Below are 12,660 nucleotides of genomic sequence, written 5' to 3'. Positions count from 1 at the left end.
CATCAAAAAGCTCGAAACATCCCCGTTAAGTGTCAGGGAGGGAAACAAAACGAAAAGAGACAAAAAAAAAAAAAAAATCATTTCTTTCTATGTGCCATTGTTCATCAGACTTGAGAAACCCATCCTTATATAGAAAAACAATTATACACATTTGGCACTGTTACAACTCCAATCATCTTTTGATCCACACCTCTGCGAGAGATTCACTAAATCTCAAGTTTGATCCAGGTCTACAAGGCTATCTATCTTTTGTATAATTATCTCCCGGGTAGGTTTGCCTCTTATTAATTAAAAAAAAAAGAGCTTCAGGTAGAGACCGAGAGGCTCTTAATAGCTTCAAGTTGTCCATCGCTGAATTCAGTCTGACCCATTGGATGGCTTGGTGTGTCGCCATTCTCATTGCTCTTGCGAGACGAGTTGTACACTGAATCAGGTATCATAGAGCTGTGCTTGCCTTCAAAGTAAGTTGAACAGGGAAAATACTCTGCGCACCGTGTTTTCCATCCTGCAATTGTATCCAAAACCCGACTTAATATGTACTTCTAAACTCTAAGGACCTTAATATCATGGAAGCGTGCTCCGTTCATAAGACCAACCCAAACGCAATAAATGAAAATGCAGCTGCAGACAGAGTCATAACGGTACTACTTAATGGGGACATTCATAGTGGAGATATTTAATGCTTACTGGAGGCAGCTTCCGAGTCAAGAAGAACTGTGTCTAGAAGCTTATGAACTGCTATACAGTCTTTGAGTTTCCACTCTCTTGCTAGTCCTAGAGCTCCGTTCCTGCACATGGACAACGAAGTTAAACATACGAACAAAACAGAGAGAGACATAAGGTTAAGGAGCATTACGGTTGAACCACTTTTTTGGTTGAGTCTTCAATTACTTTGATAGACTCGGTTTTCTTGCTTGGATCTAAACGGTACAACATTTCTGCGTACGCAGCTCTGTGCACCAAAGAAACTGCAAAATTGATATGCAGACGTAAACACCTTTTTAAGAAATAACCATACATTGTCATACCATGTAATCAATTTGAGACGTACCTTCGTGTCTAGCAAGAAACTCTTTGTTTGCCTCCACTAGTGATTTATTTTGCAATTGACTACAACGCAAACAAATGGAAAATTTATCACACAATTGATATACATCATCAACAGTAAGATTGGATAATAGTTTTGAGTAGTCACCTGATTGATGGGCGCTCAGCCTCAAGGACACTCCAACGAAGTTTCTCAGCTTCAGTCGTTGGAGCACTTGTCGATCCTGTCTTGAGAGAGAATTTAATCTGCCATCCAAGTTCAAAAGCATAAACCAAAATGAAAACATATGACTAGCTACTCGAAGGGAAAACATTATTATCCCTTCTCTCTTTTTGCATGATTATGCATTTTTTAGAACACACGGGTAGCACAGATTTCATACCAGTGAACGATGTGAATCAGGGTTCTCCGCGTCCAGTTTAAGCAATTGCTTGACAGCCTGAAAAAAAAAAAGAGAAATGAGACGGCAAAGCCCTTAGGTTACTTGAACAGAGGATATTATAGAAACATGAGCTTGAATATGGCCACTAAATGAGAAATGAGTTACCTGGAATGCAAGCAGAAATTTCTGTTTTCTCATATTAACCTCAAAAGAAAGTAGATGAGTCTCCAAAGAATTAGATGAATGCTTCTGGAGAAGTCTCAAGTACTTTGAAGCCTCTGCCATTGGCTCTTCCACCTGTACAGATTTAGTTTTCCAGTAAGCCTCTGATAAAGTTAATACTCATAATAAATAATTATGGCCAAGACCACAATACATGAAGCAAACAAAAACCTGAATTAACTTTTCCCCATGAGGATCTGGATCTACAGGTTTCACATTTCGTTTGCCAGACTTGGAGACAACACTGGCAGTTGATTCTTCACTCTTACCCTCAGCTTCCTGAAACGAAGAAGACCACTCTTAAGCCACCGAAGTGTCAATTCACTCGACAAAACACTGAAAATACCTACTTTCTTTGCTCGGGCTTCTGCCTTTTTCTGCTTCTTGATTTTCTTCTTCTGAGCAGGAGCCAACTTGGACATTTCATCTTCTTCGGCAGTTGATTTCGGAGAATCATGCAACTTCAGGTAGCACCTGATTATCGAGGCGAGAGGTAAATGTGACTACAGTTAAAATGGAATCTATCATGCATCCATAAAGTAGTTGGATAACATTTGTGCAACCAAGAGTTTACCTGATAGCTTTGACTGCTGCTTTGTGGAAATATGGGAATGAGTGCAATCGGTCTTGGAACTTAAGCATGTCAACATATGAACGCAAAGTCATCTTTCTTAAGCAGTACGAGTGGAAATCAAATTGATCTTCATGAATGTCGGAATAGTGCTTCTCCACAGCCAAAAACTTCTTAAGAGCACGTCCAAGATCACCCTGACGGTAGTAGCTATCCCCAGATGCAAGGTCATACCTTTTTACGAAATAAAATTAATAAAACAACAGTCATTAGAAAGACATCTCAAAATGTCAATTTTACTTCAGCAAAATTACTCAGTCTTCTAGAGCCGTACCACATGCACTGCATGTCATGAAGATTGTTGATCTGATCCCCCTCTTTTGTGAACAAAACAGCAGTTTTCTCAGCCAAGGTCACCTACACAAGAAAAAATCATAGAACGAAGAACTAGTGTTGAGGCCTAACCTCTACGAAATCTACCAAAACAATATAATATGAACAAAACCAAGATGTAAACCTGATCTGCTTGCAGCATACGCTTAACACATTCACTGTTTATATAGCGATCTGCTAGGTCCATGCATCTAGCTTCATCAGCAAGTGCGGCAGCGGCAGTCAGATCTCCTGCATGTTTCATTATTCGGCTCTGTTGACAGAAACCAATACAATGGTTAAGAAGAAACATGTGTCCTCAAACCAAAAGATAACCTGATACATGGTGTGCACAAATCATACAAATTATGTTAACACAGTCGCTATAACTACAAGTCCAGACAAAGCTATTCTGTCAATGAAGTTTTCAAAATGTATCTCCATACATAGAAGAAGCAGAAACAGTGGCATATACAAAAAACTGATGGATCAAAATTTATACTTTTTCGGTCAAGATAAACAAAGATACCTTAACGGAGTATAGGTCAATCACTGTCGGCGTATGAGCAATAGCCTCGTCAATTTTACCAAGGGCAACATCATACTGACCACGCTTGTCATAATGCTGCATTATGAAAAGTGAGTATCATGATAAAATATACAAAAGTACAACCGAAATTAATTACAGTGAGAAATTAAGACAGATAGCAACAGTGAACCTGAGCCAAGAAAAACAATATCCACAATAGAGTTGATGGGGGTTCTTTCACATCACTGCATCAATTAAGAATTAATCATAATAAATGACTAATCAAACAACTAATTTGATAAGATTTCACTGCTGATTTAGTATATAATAAGACCATAGATCATAGACGACATTTATCAAGTGAATGCTCCAGTAATAAATTCAGTTGTATACCTTCCTGGGTAACTTCTAGTAGTTTTAATCGAATTTTCCATCTCAATAAGTAGTTGCTCCAATATATCAGGCTGGGTAACAAAATACACCACTAAAACAGTAAAACAAAGTGAAACCAGATACAATGGAATTTGCGACAGCATTCTCAAGGACAAAGCAGGGAAACTAACCTTGCGAGGGTGATCATATAGAGAAGAGAGATCAGAAAATAATGAAGGAACACCCTGAGACAACAATCAAGATATATTAGAACACTGTCTAACAAAGAGACTCAAGAGCAAGAAAGGATACCTTTGTCAACAGAGGTTTGATGTACTTTCCTACAGCCTCCTTAAAACTTTCATCTTGCAGAAAATCCAATGGTATCCTCTGAAAATGGGAAATAGAGAATAACTTAGTATCGCTGAATTTATCTATCAGCACCCACAAAATATCAGAGAGAGCAAAATGGATAACTGGTAAAGGATATTTAAAAATGTAATTTACTACAGGCACTAATCCGCCTTCTCTCACCTTAACAGCGGATGAGCGAGTGTACTGCTCACTTAGAGACTGGTACAATGCATTTAACTTCTCAATTTGATCAGACGAATATTGACCATTTTCTGAATACAATTCAAGACATTTCTGGAGGCCTTCGTAATATCTGAAAAGTAAAAAATGCACTACTTATTTGTTTACCAGAATTGTCAGTACTCAAAAAATATATATAGAAGCCTTTGAGACTGTCATAGGAAACAATCGTCAACTTCTAAACAAAACAAAAAAAAAATAACGAAGCGGGGCATATAGGCGTGACAATAGAAGCAAACAATGAAAAATACTAATAGCTCAGGAATGACTTGGAAGTGGAAAGGAAAAAAACCTATAATTGTCGGGGTTCATGGAAAGCAACACCCTGTAGAGTTTCTTGGCTTCTTCTAGACGACCAAGCTTCGACAAGAGAGATACCTCTTGTTCTTTGTAAGACAACTTATCAACCTACATACAACCACAAGAGGAAGGTAAATCCACTATATGCATGTATCCTATGACCCAGATATATCATTACAATAAGCTTCAAAAACGTAACTATTTTCGACTCTTTTTTGTGCAACTCCTCAAGAGCTTTGTCAAACGCACCGCTCTCCTCAAGTAAGGAAACCTGAAAGAAAAAGAACCCGTTGAGATTTCCTGCAGGTCCACATTGAAACTGTGCTAATGCGAAATAACACCAGAAGCTACATGGAACCGTTAATGGCAAGTATGGTTTTCTAGGGATAAAAGCCAATTGTCCACATATGATATTGGTATAATTTTTGCTTGATACCTTGTATAGGATCATTTCGGTGTGTTCACATAGCTCGTTCTCAGGAGGATAATCATCCTCTAGGGTGCCTTCAAACGCTTCCAAAATTTCAACAGCTTTAGAAGCACTGGTTTGAAGAAGAAAAAACAATAAATGTTTAGAGGTCTTAAAGAAAAAAAAAATATATATATATATATCGTGTAGCTGATTGCAAAGGCATAGAATTCTACTGAATACTGTTCATTGGTATATTATTTGCTAAAAGTCTGATGTAATAAGATACATCCCAACAAAGGTGTACTGCTTAAAATGTCCAAGACTACATTTGAAGATCAAATAAATACACAAGCGAACAGTCCAAAGAAGGAAAACTAGAATTCCATTCAAATGAGTAAAGAAAAGGAAAGGAGCATAACATACTTTGAGTTTAAATGCTGGGAGACTGCAAAGCCAATCCAGTTCATTCGATGATTAGGCTTCAAAGTCAAAAGCTGCTGCCTGGTCTCAACAAAACCAGATAAGTCCCGCATTTGTGCCTAGGAATTCAAAAAAAAAAAAGAGTATACGATAAGATAAATTATTGAAAGCATCAACAGAGAGATTACACAAAAGAATAATGAGAAATTGCCATCTAAGAAATTCTGCCCAATCCATTTTCCCATAATTACCTGCAAGAGTGAGAGGTCTCTGAGTATTTCAAGGTTATCAGGATCTATTCTAAGAGCATTTCGGTAGCACTTGATGGCCTCTCTATACTCGATGTCTGAACGGTATAGGAGACCAAGTACATGCCAGCAAACATGGCTTTTGATGTCATTCTGCACGGAAAAGTAAAAGTAAAAATTATATATTACCCTGAAAAACCATACCATGTCTGGAAACTAAGGATTGATGTTATGTTAACTTATGATAATCGAAGAGAAACCTTGACTCCAAGCCGAACAAGCTCATATGCTTCAGTTTTGCGGTCCATACAATTTAGAGTCAGTCCTTTCATCGATAAAGTCTCTGAAAATGACAAAGAAGAAAAGAACGAACCACTCAGCAGGAGCAAAGAAGTGCTTTAAAAGCAAAACAGAACAAACAAAAAAAGAAACAATACAAAGCATCTATCTCCTAAGCTTATTCAGAACATGAACATACGCTACAAGCCTCATACTAAGAAATTAGTTTACTTGCTTTTTGCTTCACTAGGAACAAAGAAAATTACGCTGATGTCCAAAGAGTTGCAGAGTGAGAGGGCAATAAGAAACTTAGCATAAAAATTAGAAGAAACGAAAAAAGAAAGAAAGAGGGGGTTAAGTTAATGTTAAAAGAAAACTGACCGCCATGAGAAGGAAACTTTTTTAAGATGGCATCAGCAGCCTTGAGTCCTTTCTTGTACTGCTTAGTCTCATAAGATTTCTGCATTATAAGAAGCTCACTCAGAATAAGTAGATGTGAAAAATAAAAAGCAATGCTAAAGTAAATATGAAATAGACAGGAGTTAAACTAAACTAGTTTGCCGAGCAATTGGGAGACGAAAAGGGGCAATAAGCTTATATATGAAGCTGCGATCAAGGTCACCAGAGTCTGGCAATAGCCTAGATAGTCAACGCAATTGAAGCTGCTTGTAGCTTGATGAGGAATAAAAAGAACTAATCGTGTTCCAATTTTAGCCAGCAGCTAGGGAAGAAAAACAGAGAGAGAGAGAGAGAATCGGAACATACGACGATGAGCTTGAAGAGGTTAGCCTCTTTAGTAGGAAGCGAAGCCCCCATTTTCCTTACTCTACGAAGAAGAAGGAATGCCGCACTATCCGCTTCTCAACCCTACTCTGCTGCAGCGGAACAAAGAAGACGACACTTTCTTAACCAACATCAATCTTGTCTTCAATCTTCACTTATCCCTCCTAACCATTTCGGTACACCTTTCCGGTTTAGATTATTTTGCCTTTATATTACTATATGAGAGTCGAATAAACCGGAAACAACCTTTCAGCAACTAGATCTGGTTCTGAACCGAATTGACCGGATCAGATTCTGTATAGACTAAACCGAATCCAAAACAAATTTTAATTACTCAAAAAATCTTCTCATTTTCAGTTTTTTTTTTTGTTCGCAGCATTCTCTACTCAAACCTAATAAGCCAACGTCTTGAGCTCTTCCTTCATATGCTGCAAGCAAAATGAACACAAGTTTGATCTGATGAGACTCTAAAGAAACCGTTCATCTAAGCATTCTCTATCTCTTCTTCGCTCATTTCAACCGTCTTATCTTCACTCATTTCTCCACTATGAGGAGATACGATCTAAACCTACGCATTGTGGTTACTAGCTTCAAACCATGGCCATATATATATATATTGCTACTGAATCTAGAACACGCATAAAACATGAGAAAACTTTTATTGGCTTCAGCAGAAAGCGAGGAACGTGCTTCTCTCCTTCCTGGTCGAGACTCGAGACAGAGGTGTCAGAGTTTTTATAATCAAATACATTTTATTTTAGCTTTCAACAAAAGTGGACGTGCCGGAGTGGTTATCGGGCATGACTAGAAATCATGTGGGCTTTGCCCGCGCAGGTTCGAATCCTGCCGTTCACGTTTTTTAACCAATTTCTTTCCCTTCACATTTTTACTATTTTGCCCCTTGGACACTAAACGTGAAACCATTTGTACATGTGACATGTCTTATAATTAACTGCAAGGAACTCGTTGAGCTTAGACACAAATGCATGCACTGAAGAAGCTTACATGACGAGGGAACATCCTATTTACTCTGAAATCTTATGCTTCGCCTCTCATCTCCCATTTTCAAACATTCACAAACTATTATGTATATGCTCTTCTTATCTTTCTCTCGTATTTGATACTATTTTGTGCTCAAAGTTCTAGAACCAACTAGTTTGATTACCACAGAGTCAAACACATGTCAATATCGTTTTTTGCATTAATTCTCCCTTCTTTAGCCGTAAACTCTTTTAGACTTTTGAAAGTCGATCCCGAAATTTCAGGGGTTTTTTCCTTGAATGTTACGTACTGTTAATAGTAAAACCATATATAGCCAGTCGTCGTGACTCATGCTTATAGAAAGAAAGAAAAAAACACAATGGCTTTGGCATGTTCTGTGTCCGCTTTTCTCACTTGACTTTAAGGCTTTAAGCATGTTCGTTTGACCGCCGTGTTGTCGTTCGTCCGTTTGTCCGACGCTATTAATATAAAAACATGTTTTCTATCAGCTAAAATATCTGTTGATTTACCTTCATATATTTTTCCCTCGTCGTCACCTTAGATGTTGTAGCGACAAACAAAGTATATTGGGGTAATTTGTCATCCGCTTGACTTCTTCCTTTACTACCATTTAATAACTCGTATTGACAAACTTTTTCCCCCTAATGTAAGATAAACAAACTATAATGGCGTTTCTTAACCTACGTTAACAAGCAAAACAATATACGAAAGTCAGCTAGACTTGGCCTCGAGGAAACTGACTTAAATAATAAAGTTGATGTATGCATGCTGATGAGGATGAAAATAAATAATTGTTACGCGCACTTGAAAAGGTGATATACAATTACCGTCGGTAGAAGATATAAAATCCACGTCAGCTAAAGGATAACTATCATAATTCATAATGGATATAAAGGACGTATAATACCTACGGAAATTAATGAGAGCTTATCCTCTACGGCCTTCTTTATTTTGATGTCGACAGCATAAATATCCAGTTTCTATTTCTTTTTCAGGGCAGTAAAACACCACTTGTATGGGCAAATCTTGTCTTCATAATATGTCATGTTGTATGCAATGATACACTAGTTGTATTGAGTCTGTTTGCAAACTTTTTTTTAACAATATAATAATGCGTATAAATTACTATAGTCATTGACAACGAGTTAAATTAATGCATCCCCTATTCATCTATAAAAAGCTAAACGATTTGGCAAATTATTTCATGTTTCTATTCTTTTGTCTTTTAATCAACGGCTTGGCGAATTTTCTTGTGACGAAAACCTTTTTCAAAACTATGAATTATTGAATGCGACCAAAGAAAAAGTATTGAGTTTTGAAATTTCGACAAGAACATTCACTATGTAGGTCCCAGGCTCCCAGCAATGCAGTATTACTAGTCTATTCCCATCTGTGAACGTCGTTTTATCGTTTTGATTTATCAAAGAGCCACCCAACGAATCACGACTCTTCTCTTTAAGGATGTCGACGCCGTTTCGTTTTGTTCTCGTCATCCTTTCTAGTCACTAGGACGCCGTGCCGTTCGTTTTGCTTCCCTCCTTAGCTCAACCTTCACAGCACAGTAAATTTAGTTTATTAATTGTCATGCGGCAGCTCGAATTTTTTCACAACAATTACTACACCTTGAATGTTATCCATCGAACAGATAGATAGCTTGGACAATGTATAGTCGTCTTAGACTCAACAGACGCAATTTAATACACGGTATAACAAAGAAATGCCATATACCTTAGCTTATAGCAAAATTAAATTGTAGAAAATATAAACCATGCGAAATATATAGATACTATATATTTATGCCTTTGATCTAATAAATCAATCCAAAAAATAATAATCATATATATATATATATATATACAAATACATATAGGATGCATAGTCATCGTATTTTTAAGAAACTAACCAAATTTATAGGTTAAAAATGCTTACAAATATATACATGTGGTGGACACTAGAACGAGTCCGATCTGCATGGATCATGCTGCTACGCCAAACATTGTATAATTCAACTTTGTACAGCTATAACGATTGTGTGTAATGGTTTTAACCCACATATTATAGGAGGATACATCTTTGGTTTCAGCTTTGTTCATCGGTGTAATGGTTAGTATTATCATAGCAAATTTAAATAAATAAATCGGTAAGCAAATTGTTTATGGTCGACCCAAGTTGTGACACACACATACAGACAGCAAGCTGAATAAAAAGGCCAATATAAAAGCTTCTAGAAGGGATAGAGAAGAGATAATGTAGGAGGAAAGACCCAACATTGTTTTCAGCTGGATTTGTATAAATTCTGTTTATTTTTATATCTTCTATAAATATTACTAGTTGATTTTTTAAAGACTATTAATTATGTGCTTGGACTGTGTTACACAGGTATATTGAAACCATTTTTTTGTACTACTGCGTTAATTTAGTTGTATATAATTAATAAATCGATCTTTTACAAAGCAAAAGGGTGTGATACGATTAATATTATAATCTGAGAAAAAGGGTGTGATCTAAAATCTAGATTCATAAGGTACATACAGAAAGTACAGTCGTTAATCTGCAAGTGTAAAGATTTCTTTTTCCTTTACGATAGATTAATCTATTCTTCTTCCTTACACTAAGTGTATTCTTACGATCTTGTATATCACTGTTAAAAGAGGGAAAACATTTTAAAACAACGTCCGATGTCTATGTAAAATCAGCACTAGTCAGAAGGTCTTTAGAATCCATCTCTTGTCTCGGGATATATTTTCGTTTTTATGGCTGGATTACTAAATTTGATAATAAGAATACCACCAAAATAACAGTATTTGTTAAAATAAATTAAAATATCTCATCCTTCAACTTGCCCCAATTGTTTCAGTGTCTCGAGCTTTACGCTACAAGTCGCAAACCATTAACCGTACACCCCATTCTCACTTCACATGCCGTTATCTTCATTTCATTCAAAAAAGAAAAGAAAGTATAAAACAAGTTTAAGAAAAAAAAAACTATTATTTTTTTCTTCAGACAAAGACAAAATTCACGAATTATTTTGTTTAGGCAAATAATAATAAGGATATGAATGAATCAACGGGCTGAGAGTTTCTAGAAAGACTTATCATCAAATATCTTCTATAAAGCGACACACTCTCCTCTTCCATCTTCATCATCTTCTCAACCTTCTCTCTATCCACTTCCCTTTTTTTCTCACTGAAAGTGTTACATCTTTCACTCTTTTTTAAAGAAGCTTCAATCTTTTCCCTTCTCCAGAACTAAAGAAAATAAAATATTTCGAGATGGAACTCATCCCTAATCTCCCCTACGACGTAGCTCGCGAGTGTCTCCTCCGCTCCTCTTACAAACAGTTCCCTGTTATGGCCTCCGTTTGCAGAGGCTGGAACCGTGAAGTGTCTCTCTCTGAGTTTTTCCAGCAACGAAAAGCTTCAGGTCATAGCCAAGAGCTTCTCATCATGTCGCAAGCTCGTGTCGACACGGACAGAGAGCCCGGATCCGGCAAGAATTCCGCATCGCCGGAATACCGGGTCGCTGTTCTTGAATCCGGGTCGGGTCTCTGGACGGAGCTTCCTCCGATTCCGGGTCAATCCAACGGACTGCCTCTGTTCTGTAAACTTGTTTCTATCGGGTCGGATCTTATTGTGTTGGGTGGGCTTGACCCGGTTACATGGCAGGCCTCTGACTCGGTCTTCGTCTTCAGTTTCCTCAACTCCAAATGGCGCGCAGGGGCAGTTATGCCAGGTGTCAAGAGATCGTTCTTCGGCTGCGCTTCGGATTCAGATCGGACGGTGCTGGTTGCCGGTGGACACGACGAAGAGAAGCAAGCGCTGACGTCAGCGATCGTGTATGATTTGGCGGAAGACAAGTGGACGTTTTTCCCGGACATGTCGCGGGAACGAGACGAGTGCAAGGCGATTTTCCACGCTGGCAAATTCCACGTCATCGGTGGATACGCCACGGAGGAACAGGGGCAGTTCAGTAAATCCGCTGAATCCTTCGATGTGTCTACGTGGCAATGGGGTCCAGTGAAAGAGGAGTTTCTCGACGGCGGCGAAACCGTTAGCGCTCCGATATACGCCACCACGGGAGAAAACGGAGATCTGTACGCGTGCTGGCGTGGAGATGTCATGGTGCTGAGAAATGACACGTGGCTGAAGGTAGGCCAGATCCCTGCTGATGTGTACAGTGTGGCGTACGTGGCGGTGAGGCCGGGAAAGCTGACTGTGATCGGCAACGGCAAGGCTTTGGCTGGCTACGGTGGAGCCACCGTAGGGTATATCTGTGATTTAAGTAGCTTTCGATGGGTAAAATTAGAAACACATGTTGGTCACGTGCAAGCTGGTTGCTTCTTGGAGGTTTAGTATGAAAAGCTCCACTCTTTGGAGTTTGGACCTAAATCCCAACAAAAACCAGTCTAGTGCATAAATCTTTCTTGGAAAGAAGATAAGAAATGTAGTTGTGTTTATGCAAATAAATATTAGTATATGATATTATATGGTATTTTTTTCATTTATAATGTGACGTCTACTAAATATCTATGTTCTTACAAAAATTTCAATAGGAAATATAGAACTGTTAAGTTTTGGTGGCCGACCTACTAAGTATCTATAGTATGTAACAACTCAGCACTAAGCAGTGTACCAGTGATGTGAACTATGTTTTCCATAGAAGAGATAAGTTTTTGTAACTCTGAGGATGGAGACAGATTTTTTTTTTTGGTTTTGTCATCTAATCTTTTATTCATTCTATTATGAGAGAAAACATAAAATCAACACACAAGAGATAAAGAAATGGTACTAATACAAGCAGATTTTTTTTAAATGTCAAACACAAAACTTATATGAGATATAAAGGATCCCAAGTAAGCTGAATGGGCTGAGTATAATAAACCCATAAATTTTGTTAATGTAGGTACAGTAAATCATGCTTCTCTTGAACTCAAAATGGGCTTGTGAGGGCATTTGTTAGGTTGGACAAATGGACGGCTAGGATTTGAAAGGAGGTTTGAAATTTGGATTACACCTGAGGGGGCAGAGTTCGAAGATAGACTGACAACTGACTTTAAAGTGAGAGGCAGAGACACCCTCTGTTACAAGTAACATCTATTATTAATACCACTACTTTTTTCATCTATA

At 37.9% G+C, this 12,660-nt stretch overlaps 2 protein-coding genes and 1 non-coding gene across 6 annotated transcripts; 2 read left to right on the top strand and 1 right to left on the bottom strand.

The window, feature by feature from the left end:
- Window positions 1-66: 66 nt before the first annotated feature.
- On the bottom strand, window positions 67-7,281 carry LOC103832489 (N-terminal acetyltransferase A complex auxiliary subunit NAA15). 4 transcript variants are annotated; one of them, XM_009108501.3, is made up of 27 exons: window positions 6,515-7,281; window positions 6,303-6,377; window positions 6,131-6,209; window positions 5,731-5,813; window positions 5,474-5,623; window positions 5,226-5,341; window positions 4,827-4,932; window positions 4,590-4,661; window positions 4,383-4,498; window positions 4,031-4,163; window positions 3,809-3,886; window positions 3,688-3,741; window positions 3,518-3,588; window positions 3,315-3,369; window positions 3,125-3,220; window positions 2,741-2,869; window positions 2,558-2,640; window positions 2,227-2,457; window positions 2,003-2,126; window positions 1,824-1,931; window positions 1,596-1,727; window positions 1,431-1,487; window positions 1,196-1,293; window positions 1,052-1,110; window positions 857-968; window positions 688-788; window positions 67-505 (listed from the first exon to the last, which is right to left on the bottom strand). In XM_009108501.3, exons 1-27 carry the CDS (start codon window positions 6,563-6,565, stop codon window positions 306-308), a joined length of 2,769 nt encoding a protein of 922 aa, XP_009106749.1. In that variant the 5' UTR covers window positions 6,566-7,281; the 3' UTR covers window positions 67-305. The 4 variants fall into 4 exon arrangements, with proteins under 4 accessions (XP_009106749.1, XP_033132055.1, XP_009106750.1 ...); XM_033276164.1 differs by having other exon boundaries at window positions 6,303-6,388; window positions 6,515-7,251; XM_009108502.3 differs by lacking the exon at window positions 6,303-6,377 and having other exon boundaries at window positions 6,515-7,270.
- Window positions 7,282-7,305: 24 nt separating this feature from the next.
- TRNAS-AGA lies at window positions 7,306-7,387 on the top strand. The gene has a single exon. It is a non-coding gene; the product is annotated as a tRNA-Ser (tRNA).
- Window positions 7,388-10,655: 3,268 nt separating this feature from the next.
- LOC103832487 (F-box/kelch-repeat protein At1g80440) lies at window positions 10,656-12,109 on the top strand. The gene has a single exon (XM_009108500.3). It carries the CDS (start codon window positions 10,807-10,809, stop codon window positions 11,884-11,886), a length of 1,080 nt encoding a protein of 359 aa, XP_009106748.1. The 5' UTR covers window positions 10,656-10,806; the 3' UTR covers window positions 11,887-12,109.
- Window positions 12,110-12,660: the final 551 nt, after the last annotated feature.

Source organism: Brassica rapa, chromosome A07 (genome assembly GCF_000309985.2).
Source record: "Brassica rapa cultivar Chiifu-401-42 chromosome A07, CAAS_Brap_v3.01, whole genome shotgun sequence".
Lineage (NCBI taxonomy): Eukaryota > Viridiplantae > Streptophyta > Magnoliopsida > Brassicales > Brassicaceae > Brassica > Brassica rapa.
The sequence above is the reverse complement of the archived record's forward strand: the minus strand, read 5'-3'. Positions and strand labels throughout refer to the sequence as shown.